General features: G+C 51.8%; 3 protein-coding genes across 6 annotated transcripts in view; 1 reads left to right on the forward strand and 2 right to left on the reverse strand.

Annotated features, from left to right (window-relative positions):
• ZFHX2 (zinc finger homeobox 2) overlaps positions 1-11,205 on the reverse strand; it is a 30,577-nt gene extending 19,372 nt beyond the window's left edge. The window contains exon 1 of the mRNA XM_066342542.1: positions 10,907-11,205. The gene's annotated coding sequence lies outside the window, so the exon portion shown is untranslated. The remainder of the gene's footprint in view (positions 1-10,906) is intronic.
• THTPA (thiamine triphosphatase) overlaps positions 1-17,348 on the forward strand; it is a 44,676-nt gene extending 27,328 nt beyond the window's left edge. The window contains exons 1-3 of one of the 3 annotated variants that reach the window (XM_066344329.1): positions 13,950-14,567; positions 14,676-15,227; positions 16,510-17,347. In XM_066344329.1, coding sequence (XP_066200426.1) covers positions 14,681-15,227; positions 16,510-16,655 — 693 coding nt within the window. In that variant the 5' untranslated portion in view covers positions 13,950-14,567; positions 14,676-14,680 and the 3' untranslated portion in view covers positions 16,656-17,347. Of the gene's footprint in view, positions 1-13,949; positions 14,568-14,675; positions 15,228-15,676; positions 15,815-16,509 lie in introns of those variants that run through there. The other 2 variants (XM_066344328.1, XM_066344330.1) reach the window with 2 other exon arrangements.
• Positions 17,349-17,359: 11 nt separating this feature from the next.
• Positions 17,360-25,720, reverse strand: AP1G2 (adaptor related protein complex 1 subunit gamma 2). Of its 2 annotated transcripts, XM_066344325.1 has the most exons (21): positions 25,114-25,720; positions 24,561-24,685; positions 24,276-24,417; positions 24,058-24,154; positions 23,816-23,892; positions 23,602-23,697; positions 23,148-23,228; positions 22,757-22,855; positions 22,563-22,618; positions 22,283-22,396; positions 21,995-22,135; positions 21,856-21,910; positions 21,651-21,773; positions 20,908-20,997; positions 20,684-20,811; positions 20,329-20,433; positions 19,864-19,984; positions 19,114-19,249; positions 18,014-18,177; positions 17,708-17,806; positions 17,360-17,620 (listed from the first exon to the last, which is right to left on the reverse strand). In XM_066344325.1, the coding sequence occupies exons 1-21, from the start codon at positions 25,342-25,344 to the stop codon at positions 17,519-17,521; spliced, it is 2,382 nt and encodes a 793-aa protein (XP_066200422.1). In that variant the 5' UTR covers positions 25,345-25,720; the 3' UTR covers positions 17,360-17,518. The 2 variants fall into 2 exon arrangements, with proteins under 2 accessions (XP_066200422.1, XP_066200423.1); XM_066344326.1 differs by lacking the exons at positions 23,816-23,892; positions 24,561-24,685; positions 25,114-25,720 and having other exon boundaries at positions 24,276-24,414.
• Positions 25,721-25,872: the final 152 nt, after the last annotated feature.

Below are 25,872 nucleotides of genomic sequence, written 5' to 3' on the forward strand. Positions count from 1 at the left end.
CAACTGGGATCCACCAGGCAAGCCCACCACGGGGCAATGCTCTGTGCATCTGGGTCATTGCTCCACTGCAACTGGAGCCATTCTAGTGCCTGAGGCGGAGGCCATGGAGCCATCCTCAGGGACCAGGCCAACCTTGCTCCAATAGAGCCTTGGCTGTGGAGAAAAAAAGAGAGACAAAGGGGAGGGGGAAGAGTAGAGAAGCAGATGGGTGCCTCTCCTGTGCCCTGGCTGGGAATTGAACCCAGCACTTCCACATGCTGGGCTGAGCCAACCTGGCAGGGCTGGACTCCCCTTCTTAAAGCAAATACCAAAATCCCCTTTTCCTCCTTTTTTTTTTTTTTTTGTACTTTTCTGAAGCTGGAAACGGAGAGACAGTCAGACTCCCGCATGTGCCCGACGGGGATCCACCCAGCACGCCCACCAGGGGCCATGCTCTGCCCACCAGGGGGCGATGCTCTGCCCCTCTGGGGTGTTGCTCTATTGCGACCAGAGCCACTCTAGCGCCTGGGGCAGAGGCCAAGGAGCCATCCCCAGCGCCCGGGCCATCTTTGCTCCAATGGAGCCTTGGCTGCGGGAGGGGAAGAGAGACAGAGAGGAAGGAGGGGGTGGGAGTGGAGAAGCAAATGGGCGCTTCTCCTATGTGCCCTGGCTGGGAATCGAACCCGGGTGCCCCGCACGCCAGGCCGATGCTCTACCACTAAGCCAACCGGCCAGGGCCCTTTTCCTCCATTTTTCCAAACGTAACAAGGCAAAAGCTTTCCCAACAAAGTCTAATAGAGGGCACCAAGTGGTTAGCTTAAGATTTGCATATAATGATATTCACATCAGAGCCTTCCAAACATTTCTGCCTTTAACTTTTCCACCATTTCAGGCTATCCTAACTCAGAGCCAATTTCTAGGACCTTTTCTCTTTCCTCTCTGAAATTCTTGCCTAAGGCACTGCTCATTGGCACACTCTTGCCTTTGTCTCTCTCCCCCTTTTGACTCAAACCTGTTGCTTTCAAGAGGAAACAGACATGGAGAGGAGGGGAAGAGAACAAAGATGGAGTATGTGCACCCTGCATAGCTGGGAGTGTTTGGTATAAACAGCAAACAGACTAATTAGACGAGCTATATATTTTGAGGCAGTGGAAGAACCTGGGCTTTGTTTTCATGCAGACCCAGGGTCAGTCCTGGCTCCCCCACCCACCAGCTGTGCCACCTCAGTAAGTTACTCACCCAGAGTCTCAGTTTCCTTATCTGATAAAAATGGGAATAATGGTACCTTCCATACCAGATGTGGTGAAGACCAGACTAGGTGACTTGTGAAAGTGCAGGTATGGGTGTTCACTTGGGTTAGTTCTTTTCCTTCTCTTGGCGTATATCCTCCCACAGAATGAAGCAAGGTGTCTGCAGGTAGGCTGATAACTTTCCTTCTGCCTTGCCCCTTCTTGACCAGGATTCATCCTCTGATCTCTGCCCTTTTCAATTGAGGGTAGATTCTTCAGTGGGCAGAATTTAAGTCTAATCTGCCCAGCAGCAGAGTTCATTTCTCAGTTGGCCCTCCTGACTGCTGGGCCTAGCGACATCCACTGTCCCAGAGCAGAGACTGGAAGCTGGGCCCAGGCTCTCACTCTGCCTGGGTGCAGAAGCAGCTAATACTTGGATAAAACTAGTGTGACATCTCCCTGCATTTAAAAGTATCATTTTCTCATAAATCTTACCTTCGACATTAAAAAGAAAACAAAAGATCCTTCCATTTTACTTCTACCTATCTCTCCTAAACCTCTCTACCTTTCCCTCTAAAATATTTGCAGTGCTTACTTTGTGCAAGATAAATTTTGTCCAAAGAGGAAAATGAGAATGGCAGGAAAATGAGTGTCATAGAGGGTAAAGAAAGAGAGTGCTAAGGCAGAGAAGAGGGAAGAAGGGAGGGAGGAGAAGGAGGGAAGTAGGGGGCCTAGCTGTGTTGGCTCCTGATCTGCATATGTAAATATTGACTCTCACTGAAGCCTCCCTGCTTTGGCATCAGATTGAACTAGTTGTCTATCCCCAGTGAGAGGGACAGAGCAAGGAGGCTGTTTTGCATCTTATAAGATGCTTCAGGTAGGCATGAGGGAACTGGGTGAGGAGAGAGGAGAGGCAGAGAGGAAGAAGATGTGGGATGGGTAGGGAGCAGACAGGGGAGCAGAGAGGAGTAAAAAGGAAGTTATGGACTAACATGACAACCAGTGAGTTGGACATCCATCCACATTTGCACGGCTTTGTTGAGGTATGCAGCAAGGAGGAGTGGAGACTTTTGCCCATGCATCTCCCTCAATGAGGCTACAAGTGTTAGGACACCAATGTGGAGCAGTGAAGAGACACAGGCTTTGACAATGACACAAAGCCAGTTCTGAACCCTTCATCTCTACAGTGTGGCCGTAAAGTCATGGTGCACTTTTGACCGGTCACAGGAAAGCAACAAAAGACGATAGAAATGTGAGATCTGCACCAAATAAAAGGAAAACCCTCTCAGTTTCTGTAAGATGATGTGGCAGCATGTGTGCATGCACAGATGATGACATAACACCGTGTATACAGCGGAGCAGCCCATGGCCATGCCAGTCGAGATGTGGATGGTACAGAGGAAAGTTCAGTGTGTTCTGTGGCTCGCTAAATTCGAATCCATGACCAAAGTGCAATGTGAATATCGGCGCGTTTATAATGAAGATAAGCAGTTGAAGGAAACCGCCAGTTTGGTGGAGAAACCCCGTTCTGGTAGGCCATCAGTCAGTGACGAGTCTGTAGGGGCTATACGGGAAAGCTACCTAAGGAACCAAAAAAAATCTGTGCGTGAGCCTACATCGAACTGCACTGAATAGGTATGAAACTGGGAGAGTTTTCCTTTTATTTGGTGCAGATTTCACATTTCTATCGTCTTTTGTTGCTTTCCTGTGACTGGTCAAAAGTGCACCATGACTTTACAGACACACTGTATATGAGCACTTGGGAGTGAGGGACAGGAAAGTTGTCCTCTTGAATTCAGATTCAGGATCTTATCTGATCCAGGCATGGGGACCTCTGTAGAAGACCTTTGATCTCCCTGAGCTTGAAAGGAATCACATGCAATTCTTCTAGAATTATTTTGAAGGACACCATTGTAAGTGACTGTGTCTATAAATAAATCCTTCTAGTTCTTTGATTCTATATGACCCCTTGTGATGGTAATGACTCCATTTAAATACGATTACAATAACTAGTAATAGTAATACAACAATATCTTTAAATGTTTACCATATGCCAGGCACTGAGCTGAGCCCTCTGCAAGTATCACCTAACGCTTCACCACAATCTAATGAAAGATACAGCTATTCATTCCCATTTTACAAACATGGAAACAGACTTAGATGGGTTAAGTAATGTTTAAGGTCTTACACTTGGAAATAAGTAGAATCAAGATAGGACTCAAGTAGCCTGACTCCAGAACTCTGCTCTTAGGTTAATTTGTAAGCTTTTAAACTCCAGCTGGCAGGCATTTTGAATGAAGACTTTGAGTTTGTTACTCTGCCCTTATACATATGGATTGTCATGCTACTCTTTGGGCTTGAAGGTGTTAGATGGACCAGAACAGGCCCACTATTTTGTGCAACTCCAGTGGGTGCCATCCATATTATTATTTATGCAGGGGCCATGGCCATTGTGTGTGTGTGTTTGGGGTGAGGGGAGATATCAAAGGTTGAGTTATTTGGCTGATGATATGTGTACTCATTTGTGATGTCTCTTAAAGCTGAAAGTCTATACATGTGTATCCATAAAAGAATATGAACTTTATCAGGCAAGTGGTATGGTATTAAAAATACAGCCTTTAGGGCCAGACAGACCCGGAATCAAATTTAGTTCTATTCCTTATTATGTAAATAACCACAAGTGGGTCACTTAAAGCCTGTTCCTGCAGATTTAGAAGGGGGACTAGTTCCTTGTGGAGCTGCGTCCATTGAGATAATCTTTATTGAGATTGGCATTTTGTCTGATTAATAAATAAAAACAATAAGTATTCAACCACATGCTTTATTTCCTGAGTTGGGGTATACGTGCATGTTTATTGCTTTTTGATTGTGTGTGGCTGAGGGCCTGGGTGTAGCCCTGTGTCTAAATACCTCTTTCAGGTTAGGAAGGTGCTGGCTCTCAGGCCTGGGACTTATCCCCTCCAGCCTTAGGTTATACCCATGTGGGCCCTGGGCTTCTGTTGAGCAGCGGGATGCCCTGGGGTGTCCTGTTGTGTGCCTGTTTGTGCTCTGAGGCCCGATGGCATGGGCAGGCTTGTTTGGGGTGGTGGTAATTACTGGGATGGCCCAGCCCTAATGAGTGTGATCTCGTTACACTCTCACCGCCTCTAATGGAGCTAACCTCATTTCACAGCCATTAGAGATGGAGATGAGGCCCCGCCCCCTGGCCCCACCAGCTGCAGCTCTTTCAGCCCAGTTCACTTTCTGTCCCTCCAGCTCGCCATTTCCCCAGTCCACCTCTTCCTCTCCTCCCTGTTCTTCGGCTCCTCCTTCCAGGCTTCCCTCTCCTTTCCCTATTGTTCTTTTCCCTTTCTTCCTCTTTCTGCATCTTCCTTGTTTTTCCTCTATCCCTGGTCTCTCTTTCCTACACTCGGCACCCTCCCTCTTCCTTCGGCTGGTCTGTCTGTCCTCCCCATCTCCATTTCCTGCCCTCCTCCCTGCGCCCTTCCCCCGCCCTTCTCTACGCTGTCATTCCCTCCCCCACGTTGCCCCGTCTGGCCAAAGGGACAAATCTCAAGGGGGAAACCAGCAAAGACAAACAAGGAGCAGTGACTTCATTATTGTCGTTAATTTGCCACTTCAGTTCCTCCCACAGAGGTCAAAGCCAGCACAGCTTGAACTCAGGACTGACAGGGAGGCTGAGTCCACCGCCTGCCTTTGCAGTGTTAGGCTTCCCCTACACACATCCTCCTCCTGGCCTTCATTTCCCTGCAGCTCAGGCTACGGGTTCCTCTCTTCCTTCCATTTTGTGCACAATCCTCACAGCCTACAGCCCTCCTCCTTTTTTCATTTAAATTGTGGCCTTCTCCCCCTGGCTGGCTGGAAGTCATATGGTTTTTACCTTAGACTCTCCTCATCCTCTGCCTGCCTGGCTTCTCCCACTTCTCTCTGCTGCATCCATCCTGAACCTCTTTCTTGGCCTTTCCTTTCTTCTCTCTTCCTAACCTCAAGTGCACTCCTTTCCCTAAAGCACCAGGATTTAACTCCAGGTTTCAGAAACCACATAGCCTGAAAAAGCTGGAGATGGGAGGAAGATGGCATTTATGACCCAAACAGACCAGGACACAGAACTTGGAAGTGGCTGGATAGAAAGGAAGACAACTGCGAGGTCAGGGGAATTAGCAGAATCTAGACTTGGGCATCCAAGACTGAAGGATTCACTGGGCTCCAGAGAAACAGCTTTCCCAAGACCAGAGGAAAAGAGCACAGAGCCAGAAGGCCTTGGGCTTGAGACTGAGGTGGGAGGTGGTCACCAGCAAAACAAGGAATGAAAAATTTGTGGCTGGAAATGGCATTTACGCCACCAGTTCTTCAGGGAAACACTCTTAACACTCCTGTCCCACTCTCTGCCCTCCTTCACTGAGAAGCCAAATGACTGGCAATTGACTCTTGACCTTCAGCCCAATCCAGCCCCGAAGGGAGAAGCTGAGGGTAGTTGGCTGTGACTGGAGAAGGCACTAGGGAAATGTCCACACATGAAGCAAAAATTTCTGACCCACACCCGCCCTGCTTCACTGACTGCATGTCAAGAAGCAACAGAGGACCAGACTGCATACCATCCCAGTGAGTTCCCCTGCTGTGATTTCAAGGCTGGAACCCTTAGCTTTAATGCAACCCCATATTCCTGACCAAACACAGAGGTGAGCCCCTGTTCTCTCATTTGACTTTGAAAAATAAAAAAAGGGTAGCTGAGCTGTCTCAGGAGGAGTTAGTAAGAGATGTCTTCCTCCAGTGTATGCAGTTGTACAGCTTGGTGACGGGAGAGCAGATGGGCCTCTGTCTGCCCTATCACCCTTTAAATGGGCACCCTAAACAACCCTACACAAAGGCCCTGGTCGCTGGACTAGTTCCTAGGTGAGGGGGACACTGAGAACCAATGGGAGTATCTTAGAGTACTGGAAGGCACCTCTAAATCTTTTACCCCTGTCTCACCAGCCTGGGGTGGAGGAAGGGTGGTCGTGGTCCCCTGGGGCTTTCCCCAGAGAGGCAAGGGGCTCTGGGAATATGAGTGGTGGGATGACTGAGAAACCAGAGAAGAAAGATGGAAAAATCAATGAAATGAGTTTCTAACGGTGAGGTAAAGGACTGCCGTGTCGACAGCCTGTCGCCTGCTGCAAAATATGAGTTGCCTAAGTCCAAGGCGGCCGCTGACAGTGCATCCAGCCGCCACTGCCCTCCCTTCAGGCACCCGCCCACCAGCCCCTTCTCCAGCTGCCCTGGCCTTTCTTATTATAGTCCCTGGGGTCCCCAGCTGGCTCTTTCTTCCTCGAGTCCTCAACTCATTCAGGGTCTGTCTGACTCATCACCAGAGGAACAGGATGGGTTATAATCCTTGACTGCATGCATCTCTCTTCTTTATGGCTTCTGTGTATTTAGAATCGCTCTCTGTCTGCAGATTTCACTCAGAGTTATGGTGAACTCTGCATTTCTTGCCTCCCCCTCTTCTCCTAGGTACCTCTGAACTCATTCAACAAGGACAGTCATTGTCAAGGCCATCCCTCACAGCGTTCCTTACATGCAGGTTTATGCTTCTGCCTTTTGGCCCACTTGGCCAAAAGTGACTTCCGTGTAATTGCCAGGGTGTTTAGGATGTGCCCGGTACTGATTTATGAACTCTTTGTGACTTGTGTATAAGTTATGGGTATGACTGATTCAACTGTGGTTTCATGCCATGACTGGGGATGGTGAAGGGTGGTGATGCTACTCCAAATTCAAATCTGCCAACTCCGTCTTTGGAAATAACTCAACCTTTTCGGGAAACCACCTCCTTTCTCTCCCTTCTCTGTGTCTTCCTCTTGGGTTCCTAACACTGTTCATTCATATTTTCCTCCCATTTTCTCTATAAGACTCCCCAGCTCATGCCCTAGCTGCCTCCAAGTGTGCCCTCTCAGTCTGCTCTCTCAGATCTCGTTGCTTGCTTAACTTTCCTCCAGTTTCTTTTTTTTTTAAGGATTAAAAAATTTTTATTTATTGATTTTAGAGAGAAAGGAAGGGAAGGAGGGCGGTAGAGAGAGATACCGATCTATTCTAGGGATCGAACCTACGACCTTTGCATGTGGGGATGACACTGTAACTAACCGAGCCCACCAGGGCTCCTCCAGTTTCTGACCTCCCAACTTGCCCATTTATGCAGACACAGGCCTGAAGAGTGGAGCGAGAAGAAGGCGAGCAACTCTTTCCCTTAGCTTCTTCCTATTAACGTTTGATCAGCAGACATTCACTAAACGTCTGCTGTGTGACAGACACCACGCTAGGTGCTGAAAAACAGTAAGAAATTAGGTGCAGCCCCTGCCCATACAGCCATCAGGGCTAACACAGGGGCTGTCACTGAACAGCTCTATCTGACAGAGTCCCTTTTTCCTTCCTCTACAAATTCCAACGTGCCCCCTGGCAATTCAGAACCCTCCCTTTTCTCTATTGCTGCATCAATTTACACTCTCACACAGCTCTGATCCCAGCTTCTCTGCATTTCCAGCTTTAGTCTCCATTCCGAAACCAGAGAGGTGCAGTTTACATTTTTTGATAAGTCTCTTCCCTGCTCACAAAGCCCCTCCTTCACATTCTGTGACTGCAATTTCCAGTTCTTTGCCTGCCTTTCAGTCTCATCCCATTCACCATGTCCCCATCTCCCCAGGTTCCTTCCTCTTGCTCCTATAGGGCCTAGTGAACCTCAGGCACTCACAAACAAGACCTCATTCTGCCTGAGCTGGGTACAGCTCCAAGAAGGCAAGGCCAAGCTACCAGACCCAGAAATCCTACAGATTTGACTCAGGCCCCAGCCAGTAAATGTAAAGCTCCCCAGCAGAGCAGCAAGTTGTTCTATCTGTGGGTTTCAAGGTAACACCAGCTGCTCTGACATCATGGAGGGAGGAAACCTGTCAGGTTGCCAAGGCAACACCAGCAATTTATGACATCAGAGGCTTGAGGTCTTTGGTTCTCAGGGGCTAGAAAGATTCAAGTTCCTGTCAGCTAAAGTAAACAGGAATTCTACTTTTCATCTCTTTGCTTGTGTTCACCTGGCTTAGGAATGCAATGCAAAGGCCTTTGGTGGGATATTGAGTGATTTGGCCAAAGGAATGGATGCTTGTGAGGCATTCTCTCCCTTTCTCTTCACCAGATAGCTCTGCATGCTCTCTCTCCTCCTTTGGCATCTCTGTCTTTTGGGGCTTCGCCCAGTGGTATTTCTGCTCTGCATTTTTTCCAAATCACCCCTCCTACAGTGCGCTCTCTTTGCATCCTTCACGCTGTGTCCTTCTCACACCAGAGGCATTTGTTTCCTTTGATACCTCACCCTCTTCTCATTCTCCCTTCCAGGCTCTGTACAGCTCTGATCTGCTCCAGCACTCCTCGTTTGCCTCCCATTTAACTTCTTTGTACTACACTCATCTTATTCTCCAATTCCTCCCTTCCCCCACTTTACCATTGTTTTCATTTCATATTGCTTTTTCTGTTGACCTCCTCTTTAGGACTATCCTATTATTTCTCTCCCTCTTTCCTTCTGTATCACTATTAAATCATTTTTTATTTCAGTCCTCTAGTTTTTTATTAATCACCCCTTACTTCTTCCTTGCCTCTCATTCCACATGGATTTTCTTCCTTTCCTTTGCATGTTCCTCATGGCATGCATTTCTCTACCCTACGCATTTATTGTAGCCGGCCTCTCCTTCCTTTCTGTAATTCTATTCATCTCTGTAATCGTCCATCTTCTGTCCATATTTACCTCTTCCTTTTACCCTTCCAAGCTCCTGATGTCTGGGAAAACAATGATGGGCTTAAAACAAGGTCAACTTTCCAGGCTCTACCTACCTTTCCCTTTCTCCAGGCTAAATGAACCTGGCCCCCACATAAGATAGTTTCTGTCACACTAATCAAAACTGCCTCCAGAAGAAATGCTAAATCCAAATATAATAGCATGGCCGCAGGATGAAGATAAACTGGAAAGTGAAGAAGCCACTAGAATAGACTGAAGGATAAGAGGCAACCAAGTAAGGTGGAGCTCAGAGTGCTAGAGAATGTCCCCTTCCAAAATCATAGTTGATAGTTATGGACATATGGTCCTGATGAGGAAGGGGTTATATGCCCCTGGAAACCCATTAAATTGATTTCTTGGCCTGTTTATGTGCCTTTACAAACCATACTCCCAACCTCTCCCAGACCCTTGCTCTCTGGTACCTTCTATGGCGGGGTGAGAGGATAAGGGATAAAAGGAACTTAGGGTAACCACGGAGAAAAGGTAGACTGCAGATTATGGGAATGAAGGCAGAGAACAGGCAAGGGAGTTCATGGGAGATGATGATGAAAAAAAAGGCAGGAAACAAAATGGGGAAATTAAAAAATATACAATGGCAAAGTAAAGGTAGGGAGTCAGCAAGAAGAGGTTTGTGGTGGGAAGCTCCTGCAGAGGCAGATGACAAGAGACCAAGAGGTAAGGTTCTGATGGAGACAAGCACATGGCAAAGGGGACAGTCAACAATGCTACCAAGTTCCAAAGCTTCCCGGTGAAGGCGGAAGTGGAGGATATCCTGGTCATGCTGAAAGGGCACGGGCGTCCTTGGGGGAGACATGTCTTCTCCATCCCCTGACTTCCAGGCCCCTGACCAGTAACTACAACAACCCTGACTGATAAGCAAACTCCAAAGTAGCCTGAAAAGGCCACAGAAACCCTAAGAACCCTGAAGGAGAGAGCATGGAGTCCTAGCGGGCTGAATGAATAGTCAGGCAGCCAGGACATGACACATAGTGATGAGGACACACAGGGAGAGGATCACTTGAATGGGAAAAATCACATGCAGAGAAAGTGACATACAGACCCAGAGATGGATGGGTGGGGAGAATGAATGAGGTGAAGAATGGCAAAATCAAGAGGCAGGGACAAATGGACAGGGATCAGCTGGGTTACAGGCACAGCGAGAGGACGCGTGGTCAAGTGCTCAAAAATGATAGGGCTACTCAGAGGGGCTGACAGAGCGGATGGAGACTTAGAGGGCCAGGACAGACACGCTTCATCTTGAATGGGAGCAGTGGCCTCCCCTCACCTCGCACCTTGCCAAAAACAAACAAAAAAACCCAAAACTCAACTTCAGGCAAAAATGAAGATGAAGATTAAAGATATCCACGTTCCCTCCCATCCACCCCCACTCAACAGCGCACTAGCCCATCGATCAGCCTGCCCGCCAGCCGCGGCTTCTCACCCATCCCGCCACCGGCGGGGGGCCGCCGAGACCCAGGCTCCTCGGGGCTGACAGCTCCGAGCCCTCGCACTCACCCGGCCTCCCCTGCCCTCCGGGATCCCTGCTCCCCGCACAGCTCGGCGCGGTCCGTCTAGGCTCTCGTTACCCTCCGTATGTCCGGCTGGCTCCCAGTCCAGCCCTTCCCCATCTCTCCTCCATCCCTGCATCTCTTTTCCCCCCATCCCTGCAAGCCCTCTCCCTCCCACACCCCTGCCCCTCCTCCTCAGGCTCTAGGTCTGTCAGTCCGTCCGTCCGGGTCCCCTCCCCCAGCCCCTTCCCGTCCCTCTCCGTGCCCTCCAGCGGCAGTCTCCGAGCGCTTTCTCTCCCCTTCGTCTCAAGCTTCCAAAGAGCAAGGAAGGGAAGAAGACAGAGAAGGGAAGAAAAAAAAAAAAAAAAAAACCCAGCAGCATCGGAAATCGATGCACTTACACCTCAGCTGGAAGCAGGGACGGGAGTCGAACCGCGGCCGCCGAGCAGCGCGAGGCGGGGAGGGGAGGGGGCGGCTCTTGGAAGGGACTTCTCCGATGTGTTGATTCCTTTTTTTTCCCCTCCTCCTCCCTCCCTCCAGCGCTCGCTCCGGGGCGTCGGGGACGGAGATGGAAAAAATAAATAAATAAATTCACGGCGGTGAGGGAAGTGAAGGAAAATAATCAATGCTATTTGGCTGCGGCTGAAGTGTTTTCCCGGCTTCGTGAGGGGGTTTCCATTGATTCACCCAGGGCACTCGCTCGCTCCCTGCCTCCACCTCCTCCTTCTCGCCCACCACCTCCTCCTCCTCCTCCTCCTCCTCCTCCTCCTCCTCCTCCACCTCCTCCTCCTCCACCTCCTCCTGCTCCTCCTCGCCCTCACTCCTCCGCCTCATTCACTGGCTGGAGCCAAGGCGTCCCACACAATGGAATAATCAATACCCAGGCGCCCGGGGCAGCCCCACTGAGCAGGTGCAGCGGCTGGCCCGCCGCAGTGAATGCCGGGAGTTGTAGTCCGCCTTCGCCAGCCCGCGCGGAATCCTGCGGCCTCACTGAACGGTGGGCAGGATCCCAGGCTCCACCGCAAGGCTGGCCAGTGAGCCAGGCCACCTGCTCGACTCTGGTGCCAGGTCCAAGCTGGTGCCTGCGAAGAGGAAAGGCTCCTATAAACTTCCATCTTCTCCCACAGAAACCATATGCATTTTTTTGTTTTATATCATCTCTAGAACAAGCCTTGGCTTCTACCAGCTGCCTATAGTTGCCTGAAGCTTTTTTCCACTCTCTTCTTCCTGCCTTATTAGTCCTCCTCCCTTCCAACTGGGTGCTAGAACCTTCTCTTCAACAGCAGTTACTCTGAAGTCTCTGAGAGCTTGCTTGCTCTCCTCCACAGGGTCACAGAGTACCCAGAGTTGGGGAGAGAAATTATACCTCCTTGGTAAGCTCTCCTACATTCTTTTTTTTTTGTATTTTTCTGAAGCTGGAAACCGGGAGGCAGTCAGACAGACTCCCTCATGCGCCCGACCGGGATCCACCTGGCACGCCCACCAGGGGGCGATGCTCTTGCCCATCTGGGGCGTCGCTCTGTCACGAACAGAGCCACTCTAGCGCCTGGGGCAGAGGCCAAGGAGCCATCCCCAGCGCCCGGGCCATCTTTTGCTCCAATGGAGCCTTGGCTGCGGGAGGGAAGAGAGAGACAGAGAGGAAGGAGAGGGGGAGGGGTGGAGAAGCAGATGGGTGCCTCTCCTGTGTGCCCTGGCTGGGAATCGAACCCGGGACTCCCGCACGCCAGGCCGACGCTCTACCACTTAGCCAACTGGCCAGGGCCCTCTCCTATATTCTAACAATAATTGCTAAGATTTATGTAATGTACAGGTACAGTTCCAAGCACTTTTACATATATTATTTACTTCTCACACCTAGTCCCCATTTTACAGTTGAGAAAAAGCCATGGCACAAAAAGTTAACTGGCCCAAGGTCACAAGGTCCATCAATAAGTGACAGAACCAGGTCACTTAATGGTCCAGCTCCACAGCTCACATTAGCTGCTATACCTACTTTTCTTAAAAAAGAAAAGAAAAAAAATCCTGGAGTTTATAGGAAGAAACGAAGGAGAAACTAACATATTTGGAATCACTATTATGTGACAATTTTGTCATTGAATCCTCACATAACTAAAAGGCAGTCCACATTTTGCTAATGAGAAAAGAGAAGTTTAGGGAGGCAGAGTAGCTAGCTTGCTCAAAGACAAACACCTAGAAAGTAAAGCTGGGAGTTAACTCCAGGTCTGGCTGGCTCTGAAGTCTGGTCTTTCCTTTCCATTAAGCCACTTCCTCTGCCCACTGGGATTGGGTTTTATAATTCAGGGAAGAGATTAGGTCTTCTTTCCCCGGACAACAAATCTGAAAAGCAATGGACAGATGAAGAATGGGCTAGAGGAGGTAAAGACTGGGGTTTCTCCCTTCCCTTCCCATGGTGCTTGTCATGGCATGGGGGTGGGGGTGGGGGAAGCATCCAAGACAAGTTCAAAATACCTTGTCTGTAAACCAGTGTCCTCCCCACAATTCTTATCATGGGTCATGTGTTTTCAGAAACATACTGGGGAGAGGACAGGTGTTGAGAACCTGGCACTTCTCACCAATCATAGAAAGGAGTCCAGGAGTTGGTAAGAGCCACTGTTCCTCAGCAAGCTACCACATTCAGAGGGTCAGACATACGGTTGACTCCTCCAGGTAATCGTAGTCCTCAGAGGGAGTAAGGAGATGGAGGGTTCTCTAGTTTGTCTCTCAAAGCAGTAAAAAAAAATTCCACCCCCATGTCTTCTTGTATTTTAAATGACTACGAATATTTCTCCTACTCTTGACAAAGCCTGCTCAGGGACCATTGGAAACTCAGTGACAAACTCCTCAGTCTGGCACTCAAGATCTTTTCCATTCTGCTCAATTGTGTTTCTAGCTTCATCTTCCACACTGGCCAAGTGCTCTCCAGCTTCTGGGTCTTTGCAGGCTGCTCCTGTCTCCATCTGAGTCTCCAACTGTTGAAATCTCATGGCTTTAGTTCTCATCCAAAATATCACTTCCTCCTCGGACAGAAAGTTTTCCACTCACCCTAATGCCAGAATGTATTAAATCCCGTCTAACACTCTGGAAGAGCTCAACTGGTCTTAGTTATGCTTTCCCACGCTCCGTCCCCCTAGCTCCTTGCCAGTGGCCAGCATTTAGTGGGTTGCCCTAAAAGTCAATAAACTATCTGCGGGACAATGTCTGAATGAGTGGCTTGTATTCCTGGCCCACCTGCTTATGGAATGACAGGTTTGGAGACAGGACTGGGGCCTCAGCTCCTCCCACCCTACTCTCCCCACAGCTCCAGCTCAACTTTAGTCTCCCAGGCACTAATCGCAGCTTTCCTGTTACCATAGCGACGGTAATGGGGGGTGGGGTGGGGTGGAGCGTTAAGTCTCCTTTCGGAACTACATCTCCCATCATGCGCCCAGGCCCCAGGGTGCCAGTCTCAGCCTGAAGCCCAAGACCCAGGCCGACCCCCGGGAGCCTGGAAAGGTCTGGGATAAGGAGCAGAGCACAGCGGGACCGCCTTGCTCCCGGCCCACTGCGGAGGTCCTGTTCCCTTAAAACCTAGCAGGCCTCTCAGGCCGGCCTGCTCGTGGCACCACCTCATCGAACCTAATATGGCCGCTCGCACTGGGACTGGCCGGGTGCGGTGAGCTCCGCCAAGGCCCGGGGCCAGGGACTGTTCCCGGCATTCTTCGCGGGCGTGGCGTGGGCTCTCGTCCCGCATCTCCAGGTCCCGCGAGAAGGAGACCCTCGGGCTTTGGGGTGAGACCCGAAGCTCCGCTGGACTGCGCTGTGGACGCGAAGGGCTAGGTCAGGCGGGGTCATCCCAGGCAATGAGCCACCGGCCTTCCAGGGTAACAAGGTGTAGAGGGGAGCGTTGAAAGGACACCAGCCACGCAGCCTGCTTTTGAGGAGCCCTTTGGATTGAGGACATCATCAGCTGGGATCTTACCGGAGACCTGTCACTGTTGCAGTCTTAAAACATCAGACAGACGAAGCCTTCCATCACAGAGGCAGGGAGAAAAGGCTGCAGCACCAACAGAGCTCTGTGACAGTGTGTGTCTCATAGTCCTTCCAGAGGTGGGGTCTCTGCTTAGCTGTTACCCAGCAAGGCTGAGCACGCTTTGGGAGCTCAGCAAATGTTTGTTGATTGACTGATTGCAGGTAGTATGGCTCGAGGCATGATTGAGGTGGAGCGAAAGTTTGTTCCTTGGCCCGAAACAGAGGAGCGGCTGCAGGAGTTGGGGGGCACCCTGGAGCACCGAGTCACCTTCCGAGACAGCTACTATGACACCCCTGAGCTGAGCCTCATGAGGGCTGATCACTGGCTGCGGCAGCGAGAAAATAGTGGATGGGAGCTCAAATGTCCTGCAACAACAGGTGTCTCAGGACTTCACACTGAGTACCTGGAACTCACAGCTGAGCCTGCAATTGTGGCCCGGCTCTATGAGGTGCTGGGGGCTGAAGTCTTGGGGGCTGGGGGTGTGACTGCTGTGTTGGGTACACTGGGGCTACAGGAAGTAGCTAGTTTTGTGACTAATCGTAGTGCCTGGAAACTGGTGCTATCCACAGCTGATAAAGAGGAGCCTCCGCTCAGGGTGGACCTGGATACAGCCGACTTTGGCTATGCCGTGGGTGAGATAGAGGCCTTGGTGCACGAGGAGGCCGAAGTCCCACCTGCCCTAGAGAAGATCAACAAGCTCAGCAGCATGCTTGGTGAGGGGACAGGCCCTTCTGTGCTTTCCCCATTCCTCTTCTGGCTGTACCCACCCGGCCAGTTAGCGGGGAGGGTCTCAGGGTTATTCTCTATTGGGAATTGTTTTAGCAATTTTCTAGAGGACCCAGTTGCTTAAGCTTCTGTCAAATCCAGTTTCCTTTTTTTGCAGTAGCTGTCTAATCTGGATTTAATTCTTCCAAGCGTCTCTAATCTATTTCAGTCATTCTATCTAATTTAGTTCTCATACCTCTAGCCACTCTAGGTGTCCTTCAGTTCCATTTTTTCAGTTCTCTGCTTTAGTCCATCTTTCCTTCCCCCAACTCCTATCCCCTCATTTTTACAACTTGATTTTCATTTAATTTGTCCCGTAGCTTTGAGTAAAAGGCAGTAATGTTGTATTTATGGGACAGACAGCAGGGTAAGCATTGACAATTTTTTTTGTTCCCAGGTGTAGCACCCATGTAAACAGTCCATCCACACAAAGTATGGGGTTGTGCATCCCATGGGGCCTTACAGCCCTGGAGTGCTGTTCTCACCTCCTCAGCAAACATACACCGAGTTCCTTGTTATGTGCCCAGCATGCTGTCAGGTACTACCATTAACACACTGGTTCATCATGGCTCTACCATGGAGCAGCTAGAATTCTGTAAATCCTACCCCATGGCTATAGCTGCTTCTCTCCTCCTTCTACATCCTTGGGTTTCTTTGCATGCATCTCTGCATGTGCTTCACATTACCAAGCTAATGAGCTTTGGACTCCTAGATAGAATTTAAATTAAAATTATTATTTTTTACATATTCATTTAGAGGGGTAAGGCAGGGGAGAGAAGGGTGGGGGAAAGAGCAGGAAGCATCAACTCCCATATGTGCCTTGACCAGGCAACCTCAGTATTCCAGGTTGATGCTTTATCAACTGCGCCACCACAGGTCAGGCCTAGATGGATTTTAATCTTGACTGGGGGACAGGAGCAATAACTGAAATGAGCCCGATACGCAGGCAGCCTGTCTCAGGGCATCTGAGAGCCTCTCCGCTGTTTCTCCTCACTGGAGAAGCTCATGCGTGGCTTCCCAGCCCCATTCCTGCCTGAAGGGCCCTTTTCGGCCCCACTTCTACAGGCCAATCAGGGAGTGGGCTAGTGGGTTACACAAGCTGATTGGATGGTGTTCAGAATCCCAATTGCTGCCTTGGAAACAACTTTGGGGTCCGGCTGTGTAGGCAGGGTGTAAACTCAAAGCATTTGCAGCTGTCTGGTTCTCTCCTTATTCTCCTTTTGCCTATAGGTGTGCTGGCACAGGAGAGGGCACCTGCCAAGCTGATTGTATACCTACAGCACTTCCGGCCTCAGGACTACCAGCGCCTGCTAGAAGTACACAGCTCCAGAGAGAAGCCACAGGGGACTAAAGACACCGAGAATAGCCTGGGCTAGGGTGTCACTTCCTCAACAGGGAAGAGAACTCTGAGCTTGAGGTGGTTCATGCCTTTACTCATTGTGCCTGTTCCCCTGGCTGCCCTTTGTCCCGTGACTCGGCTCTCACCAGCCGCCTGTTCATTCACTCGACCCTCGGCTATCCTTTGTCGAGCCCTCCCAGGCTGCCTCCTCTCCCTCATCTGTCAGATGCAATCTGTGGGCCGCCCCTCTCCCCCGGCTGCTAAGCAGCCTCCATTGATTTCCGCTCGTGTTTATAGGATTTCCACTTAGCTGTGATCAGTAGTTAAGCACAGGAAAATCCCTTGCCACCCCCCCTCCCTTGGTCGATGGCATTGATTCTGCCAGCGGCTCCTAAACCACCTTACAGCTGAGTTAGAGATGAGGGGAGGCAGCAGGGATTTCCCCGCCTTGGGTGTGTGGGGAATGGAGGCAGGTTGGGAAAGGGTGGGAATTGCTGCTGGAAATCTAGTTTTGGTTTGATATTGCCACTCTGCTCTGCTCTGGCCCAGACGGTTGAGTGCTTCCTGTGGGGTCAGATTTGTTCTCCAGCCTGAAGAAGGGTAGAAAGAAACCTCTCCTTCGTTGAAACAGGTTCCTAAGGCCAAGGGAAAATACATACATCTTGTTAAGACTTTTTCCTTGCTATTATTCATATATGTTTTCTACGTCAAATATACACAAATATGACTCTCCCACCCTCATGCTTTATTGGGCTTTCTTTATTCATGGGGGAGAGGTGTAAGGCCGTCTCCAGTTTTGCAATGGTAAGCACAGGACCAGAGTGCCACCTGCTGGTAGTCCTCAGATACAAGCACCAAGTAGCTGGCAACACAGGGATTTGGGACACGATGTTTTTCAAGTTACTGCCATGTCTCCACAGGCAAGTTGTTCACCTCAAAGACCTCCTGCACTGACTGGCCAAAGTGGTTGTAGGTGAGGCGCAGCTTTAACCGTAAGGGGGCCTAGGAATAGGAGAGCAGAGACCAGGTTTAGCACAGATGACTTCTCCCTTCCTTGGCTCTTATCCATTGGGGGCTCCTGGAGCTCACCTTGTTAGGATTGAGGATGTGGAGGAGCTGGGTCATTGGTAGGCCACCCTGAGCTGGAACTGTGTCCCCACTGGGGGCCTGTAGCTGCAGCTGGAAACTCTGAACACAGGAGGTTGGGCAGAGCTAGCTGGGTTCAGGCAAGCCCTGAACACCCAATAGTTTCAAACCCTCTTCCCATAATTCCCCTAGTGTTCATCTCTGCACATCAGTCCCCTTGTTATTCATTCTCTCTCCCACCCACCTCTACATAGCAGCCTTTTCTCCTGGAGTGCCCAGGCCAGCTCTGAACTTTGGTCTTCTACGAACCTTGGGCACAGCGGCCTGGCAGATGAAACGGGTGACATCACCCTCTGAGGTGTTGCTAGCAGTCACAGTGATTAAGAGCAAAGCAGGGGTTCCAGGGGGTCTGACAAAAGACAGATTCAGCTGTAGTCCTTCACGCTCAAACACTTTGAGATTTGGGATGGGAGCTAGAGTAGGGAGAGAGAAGCAGCTCACTGTATGGGCCAGAGATGAGTTCATTTAGTCAACAAAAATGAAGTGAGCACCCACTGACCTACTGGGTGCAGGGCACTATTTGAGATGCTAGTGATAAAGCAGACAAGAAGCCAGAGCTGTTACTCTAGTTGGGGGAGAGATAAATAAGAAAAGCAAGATGATCACAAACTAGAATTGGTGCTAGAAGGAAATAAACTAAGCCAGAATAACTGAGAGGAACTAACTAAAATAGGAGTGGTAGGGGAAGCATTAGACTTTTAGCCGAGGCTTCAAGAATGAGAATACGCCAATCATTTGATGTGCTGGGGAAAGGCTATTCCATGTAAAAAGAACATGAATTGCCAAGGGTTTGGGATGTGAGGGTCTGGGGAGCTAAGAAGGGACCAGTGGAGTGGGCAGTAGAAAAGTATATGAGGTGGGCTGGGAGGAAGCAGGACCTGCAGGCCAGGTAAGACATCTGGAACAAAGGGAAGACATTGAAGGGTGTTCAGGAAGGGAATACAGTGGTACTTTGAGATAAGAACGGACCAACATACGAATTTTTTTTTTTTTTATAAGATACGAGCTGTGACTCAGTCTGTATTTTTGTTTGAGATCCGAGCGAAAGTCCGAGATATGAGCCATGATTCGGGAAGCTGTCAGTAGTTGGTGCGTTGGCGCACAGGTCCAGTATCGGCAGTTTGATATACGAGTTGACTGACTTAAGAGCTCGGTTACAGAACGAATTATATTTGTATCTCAAGGTACCACTGTATATGACTTAATTACTGCTTTTACCTCCTAAGATGGGGATATGATGGCACATGCAGAGAAGAGGGTGCCTGAACCTCAGTCCTTGGCTAAGGAGAAGGAGCACATTTCTATACTTCCCCCACCCCCCAAGACACCTCTGTTTTCCTGGGGCTTACCTGGGGCTGGGGGAGCACAGGGAAGGTCCAGCAGATGTATTAAAGTGCCTTCTGGAGAGGGGTCCAGAGGGCGAGGCTGCCGGGCATCTCCAGAAGTGCTGTCCAGGAGATCTAACAGATCCAAAAGCTTGGAGGTCTGAGGGGAAGGGCAGGAGGACCAGGGCTGGGTGTGAGGGGAAGGGCAGGAGGACCAGGGCTGGGTGTGAGGGGAAGGGCAGGAGGAGCAGGGCTGGGTGTGAGGGGAAGGGCAGGAGGAGCAGGGCTGGGTGTGAGGGGAAGGGCAGGAGGAGCAGGGCTGGGTGTGAGGGGAAGGGCAGGAGGAGCAGGGCTGGGTGTGAGGGGAAGGGCAGGAGGAGCAGGGCTGGGTGTGAGGGGAAGGGCAGGAGGAGCAGGGCTGGGTGTGAGGGGAAGGGCAGGAGGAGCAGGGCTGGGTGTGAGGGCAGGAGGAGCAGGGCTGGGTGTGAGGGCAGGAGGAGCAGGGCTGGGTGTGAGGGCAGGAGGAGCAGGGCTGGGTGTGAGGGGAAGGGCAGGAGGAGCAGGGCTGGGTGTGAGGGCAGGAGGACCAGGGCTGGGTGTGAGGGGAAGGGCAGGAGGAGCAGGGCTGGGTGTGAGGGCAGGAGGACCAGGGCTGGGTGTGAGGGGAAGGGCAGGAGGACCAGGGCTGGGTGTGAGGGGAAGGGCAGGAGGACCAGGGCTGGGTGTGAAAGCCTGACCACGTCCTCTTCTCCCTGGGACTTCTGGCCTCCTTACCTGGGGCTCTGTGGGGACAGGGGCTGCTTCCAAAACCTGGGCTGCCTCTTTGCTCTCCTTTGCTCCCTCATCCTGAGGCCCACCTCGTTCCACAAGAGGCATCTTTTCTAGGATGGCAGCCCTGAGAGGAAAGAAAGCAGGTGTGTCCCTCTGGGTGGTCCCTGTGCTTTTTACAAGAGGCATATAGAGGAGGAGGGGTGAGAACATGGAGACCCTGGACACATGGTAGGTCAGAAGTGCTCCTTGGATTTCCTAAGGTGGCACATTGTTGCTGGTTTTCAGATGAGCAAGGAGGTTTGGAAGCCAGCTTAGCTCTGATGAACTGTGGGTGGGAGGCTCTGACTGTAGACGAGGAGCCACAAAATGAGGTTGAGACCCTCATACCCAGGAAGGGACTTTGGGAAGAGGACTTTGGGGAGAGGGCAGGAGTTGGGGCCCTGTGCTGTGGCAGAGTGCCAACCATACCTCATATAGTCATACTTCCGGAAGAGTGTGTTGAACTCCACAGCCCGCTGCTGCAGCTCCACGTCGAGGCAGCTTCCGTAGATGGACACCACCTGGCGGATGCGGCTGGGCCGCAGGATGGTGTGTGAGTGGGAAGGGTAATCTGCCTCGCCCTTCGACTCCACGATGAGGCAGGGAAAGGACACCCCACAGAGCCAGCAGACACCCGTGGCACTTGGCTGAAAGGAAGAACCTAAGGATTGGGGGTTTGGGGGCCTGTGTCTGGAGATAAACTCAGAAACTGGTGCATGAGTGAAGGGACATCCCTCACCGGAAGCACAAGAGGGTCTCAGGGAGGGGCTGGACCACTTCTTACTTGTTGTCCCCACGAAGCCGGGTGCTAAGCTTCATGAGGGCTGTGAGGGCATATCCTCGGGTGGCTGGCAGGGACATATGGGACTGTAGCACCCTTTCCAGTAATGCCAACACCTCTTCTTCCTCCACCTTTGCAGGGGGAAAGGGACACAGGTTGTGACCCTGGGGCCAGCCCTGCCTCACATGACAAGTCCTCCCTCAGTCTACCCTCAGTGCAGGTCTTACCGGAAGTGGCTCAGTTTCTTCACAGCTCCCCTCCAGCAGAAGGTCCCCGTATTCCCCAATGCACCAGGCTGCCACTTGCACCAGTGGTTGCTGTGTGGGATAAGAAACATGCTGGGCCAATGTCTGGGTCCCCTCCTCACCTGCAGACTCTGTGACCTCACTTTAGATGTGGTAGGGTTTGGAGGGGTGGGGAAAGGGAAGGGCCTTCGCACAAGCAGCAGTTATGTTAGCATTTGTTTCCTCACTGTCCTGTCTCCTGGGCTTCCTCTGCCCTCTGGTGGCCAAGCATCAGAACTACATGTACTAACCACAAAGGATGCTGCTAGGATGAAGTGAGGGGTCCCTTCCTTGAGAAGGGGCGGATGGTTTCTGCCCACCCTCCTTAAGAAATATGGAAAGGGGGCTACAGATACTGGCTGGCATCTGTTAATTCACTCAGCATTTAGGTAATAATAAAACCTAGTACATGCAGAAAGAGCTTTTTTGATCTCAAGATAGCTCCAGGAGGTGGGCAAGATAGAAAGTCGAGTGCACTGAGCATAAAGAAAGTTAAATTAGTTGTCTGGTTACAGAGCCAGTAGGTACCAGAACCAGGACAGCACTCTGTCCTTGAGTGTCTCTTCCACTAAGTAGATGGTTGTTATTTCGAGGGTAAAAGCGCTGGGGACCAGGTGTTAAGGAGTAGCTGGCCCAGGAAGGGCTAGAAGGGCTGGGCAGCCCTGAGCCCGGAGGTGGGAACTTACCTGGGAGATGTCCTCTGCCAGGGCACTGTAGAGGCGGCGCACAGAGTAGGCATGTAGCTCCTGGGCCCCTCCAATCAGCTGGGTCAGATTGGCCACCGCGTCATCCCGAACGTGGGCACCTGCCTAGAGCGGCAAATGTGGCCAAGTCAGCATGGTGAGCCATGCCCACTCCTGCCCAGCTCTCTCCGACCAGCCCCTGCCTCACCGTTGTCAGCACTCGCAGGATGGTGTCTATGTGCCATCGCTTGGATGGGGCAAACCTAGGGGACATATGGCATTTCAGTCCTGGCACTGACCCTCCCCACATTCCACCCTCTCCGCCTCCTGGGCCGCTGTCACTTCACCTCTCTGCTGCCAGCAAGATGCCTGAGGCACAGTCAGCCCGTAGATCAAGGGGGCAGGATTCCAGAAAGCTTTGAAGCTCTTGAGTCATGGCTCGCACGTTGGAACCGTTCACCAGGGCCAGGCTCAGTTCCAGGGCCCGCCTGGTAGGAGAAAGCTGTGTGTGTCTAGATGAGGTAGACTGGGCCCTCCCCTTCCCCAAGTACTTGTCTCCTAGTCCCCTTACTCCAGCTTCTCTGAGCTTGCCCAGGTCTTGGTCACCAGGAGCTGGGCTTCTCTGTCCTGCTCACCGGCTGAGGGAGGCATCAGGTTCCCGAAGACATTCCACCACCGTGGGCCGGTGTCGCTGCACAGCACTGTGATCAGACTGCACCAGTTGCAGCAATGATGTCAGGGCTACGTACCTGAACAGAATGGGAGAGGTCCCATCATGCCATGGCCTGTAGTCCCCCTCCCTATATTGTTCTGTCCTGGGTGCAGGGATAGGAGTGAATCGGGAGGCTCTGGGAGAGGAAGGCAGAGGACCAGGGGCTTGGTGGCACAGCACAACCAGACATCTGGAATTTTTACCTAATATTCTTGTCACTGTTGAGTAGGAAGCGACCAAGAATGTTGACAGCTAGAACCTATAGGAGGCAGAGGTCGGGGACAGTCAGGGAAGGAACAATCTGCTCATTTAAAAGTGGGGACAGCCTGGCACAGGACCTATTTTCCCTGCTGGGGTGGATGGGAAGGGCCACAGTGGGAGAGGCACGAGATGATACCCGCAGGCCAGCTGCAGAGCGGATGTCCATGATGGTGAGCACAGTCTCAAACAGGACTGCGCTGCCTGCATTTCGGCTGGTATCTGTGTTAGTGGCCACCTGAGTGGATGAGAGAAGATGCGTGTAAAGGGGGCTCTGTCCTTTCCTCAGGTCTCCAGGATGTCACTCAATCCTCACCCAGTTAACAAAGTTCCCTAAGCCCCCACCCACTATGTGCCAGGGGCTCCCATACTGAGGTAGACTGTGTCCCTGTCCTCATGGAGATCAGTCTGGAGGGAAATGGAGGCGTGATGATATGGCCACCTCATGGTGAGCTGTCATGTGAGGGATGCCCAGGGCTCGTGGAATCAGACAGCAACACACTTAACCAGTGTCCCGCCCAGTCTCCCACCTGGGCCAGCAAGTCATTCATGTTCTCACTGCTCTCCTCATGGTTTCGGCCCAGAATCCGAAGCAGACGAAGTATCTGGACCTACGGTTGGGTTAAAAGTTGAGAGGTGGAGGGGTTCTTAGGGTAAGGAATCATGGGGCTGAGGAGAAAGATCTGATATTGAGGAGAGCATTGAGATGGGTCTGGCTAGTCTAGAGCCTCCCTGCCTCTCTGCCTCCCCTCCACGGGTCTCTTAGGTCCTGGGAGGGGATCAGAGGTATATAAGCTACGGGATTTGGGGACAGGCTGTTTTGCTAATTGTTACTAAACTGGATTTTCTGACCTTCAGGTATTCCTTCCCCATACTGGTTCTGGGATGACCTGGGAAGTCCTGTGCTTGCCACCCTGACCATGGACTGACTGCCAAGCTCTTTCGCTCTATGTTCCAGGGGTACAGCAGAGAAGGCCATCCCACCTGTAGGAAGGGGTCACTGACTCCAGATATGCTGTGTTCTGTGGAGTATCCCGTCATCACCAGAGTCCGGAAGATCTGTACTAGATGGGGTACCACCTGGAAGGAGGGCACAGCCTTATCTGGGCATTCTTCCCAATCGCCTCAACTTGCAGCTCCATTCCAACCCCACTGCCCCTCCTTTCCTGGCCAAGGGCCTATTCCTTCACCAGCCCACCTTTCGAAAGTGCTTGAGGGCTGCAGGGCTTCGTTCGCAGAGCTCTGTGATCATCGTGATGGTGCCCAGCAGGACGCCTGGTGTCAGGGCAGGGGAAGTGAATGGTGGGCCAGGGGCACAGGAGAATCTACTGTGTGTGTGAACATACTACCCTTCTCCAGTGAGCTAAGGCTCCGGTCTCATTTTCCACCTCTGGCCATAGCCAGAGCTGAGGCAGGGGATGGGAAGCCCCATGGCCTTACCGTGGTGACGTTCATGAAGCAGTTTGGCACAGACTGGGAGAAAGATGTCAGAGAGCTCAGGAACCTTTCGGATCATGTGCACTGCAGTCAGAACAGCCTGCAGAGGTCAGGGGGCTCAGAGAGGGCAGGGGTTTACTAGAATGGACCCCCCCATCTCTGCCACATGGCAAATGGGACAGTTTCCTGAAGGGGCAAGTGCCTAGGTCCTGCCATCTCACCTTCTTGCGCACATAGGGGCTGGCATCCAGGAGCAGTTTCTCTACCTCACTGGCCAGGTCTCGGCACATCTCAGCAGACCCCATGCAGCTCAGAGTGCACAGGGCCAGGCCTTGTACTGCCTGAATACCCTGGGTCAGGTCACTGCAGAGTTTTGGGAGGACAGTCAGTCAAGCCTCTGAGAAATCCAGTCCTTTCAGTCCCTACAGCAGGCAGCCCCCCTGGGATTTCCCAGTTCCCCACTCTCCCATCTCCCTGATTCCAAATGCTTCCCAGAACACTCTCACTTCTTGATGCTGTTGGTAATGAGCAGGTGGGCATCCTGCCTCTCATCCAGTAGAAGCATGGCCCCCAGGTAGCCCACCCTCTTGTCTATGAACCGGGGGGAGGCGATCAGTTTCAGGCATTCCATCTATAGGGAAAGGGGCAGACCAGAAAGGGGTAGGAGTGAAACCAGAGACACAACATCGTATTTCCATCTTCCTCCTTAAAACCAGGTTAACCTCTCTAACACCTTGTGGGGACACCATATCTCATCACACTTCCTTCAACAAAACGAGAGGCTTAGAAGATTCACGGTTCGTGGGTAGTTTCAAGGAAACAGGAGTTGAGGAGAATGGGGGAGGAGAGAAGGAGGTGTCCTGAATGGGGCAGGCTAGAGAATGAAGGGTTCAGTCCAGCTGACGACCAATAAGGGTTTTAATAGGGAAGGAAGTCTGCGGTGCATACTGTGAACATTGTAGAATTAAAAAACAGGGGCACAAATAGGTGAGCAGGTCCAAGACCCAGCCCCACTAGCCTCCCTTATCAAACTCAGAAGGGAGACACCCTGACTCATACCTGTCCAAAGTGGGCGGGGTAGCCCAACATGTGCACATAGAGCAGCTTGGCCAGCTGGCGGTGCCTATGCAGCGGGTCTCCATCGCGGAAGGAGGCCCGGATGTGGGCACACTCCTTCTGGATCACTTCCCTCTCCTGGGCCTGGGTCTTGGCCCCACGAATCTCCTCGATTAGATCTTGAAGCTTCAGCGAAGGCACCACCATCCTGGAGGAGTTGCGGGGTGGGGGCATTCCCGGGAATGGAGAGGGCTGTAACTTTTCCTTGGCCGGGGTGTCTGGCCTTTTGCCCAGGTTTGCCCTGTGCTAAGATCCTGATGGCCGACGTCTCACTACTCTAAAACTGAGCCCACGGGGTTCACCTTTCCCCACGTGAGCCTCCAAACTCCGCCCCCTTCTCTGGGGCCGAGGAGATCCCTACTACGCATGCGTCCCCGCCCCACCCAGCATCAGTTCTTACTGAGCCTGCGCCGGGACCCCGCCTATTTGCCCCCCGCGGCCCCACCTGGCTCCTCATCCGTAGCTCAGTCGTTCCTTTCCTTCCAGGGCCCTGCGCTGTTTCTCCCGCGGGATACTCCCCACGTTCACATCTTAGGTGCCCCAGCTTCCCCACTACAGGGCGCCGGCCTCACCTGGCTTCTGTTTCAACTCCGTTCCTCTTCCCCCCGGCGTTTCCTGGTTCAGGGCCGGGCGGGGGTGGGTGCTCGGTCTACTCCTTCCCTCTCCCCGCCCCCATCACGGGACCCCGCCCCCGGGCCGCCC

This window comes from Saccopteryx leptura, chromosome 6 (assembly GCF_036850995.1).
Source record: "Saccopteryx leptura isolate mSacLep1 chromosome 6, mSacLep1_pri_phased_curated, whole genome shotgun sequence".
Classification (NCBI taxonomy): Eukaryota; Metazoa; Chordata; class Mammalia; order Chiroptera; family Emballonuridae; genus Saccopteryx; species Saccopteryx leptura.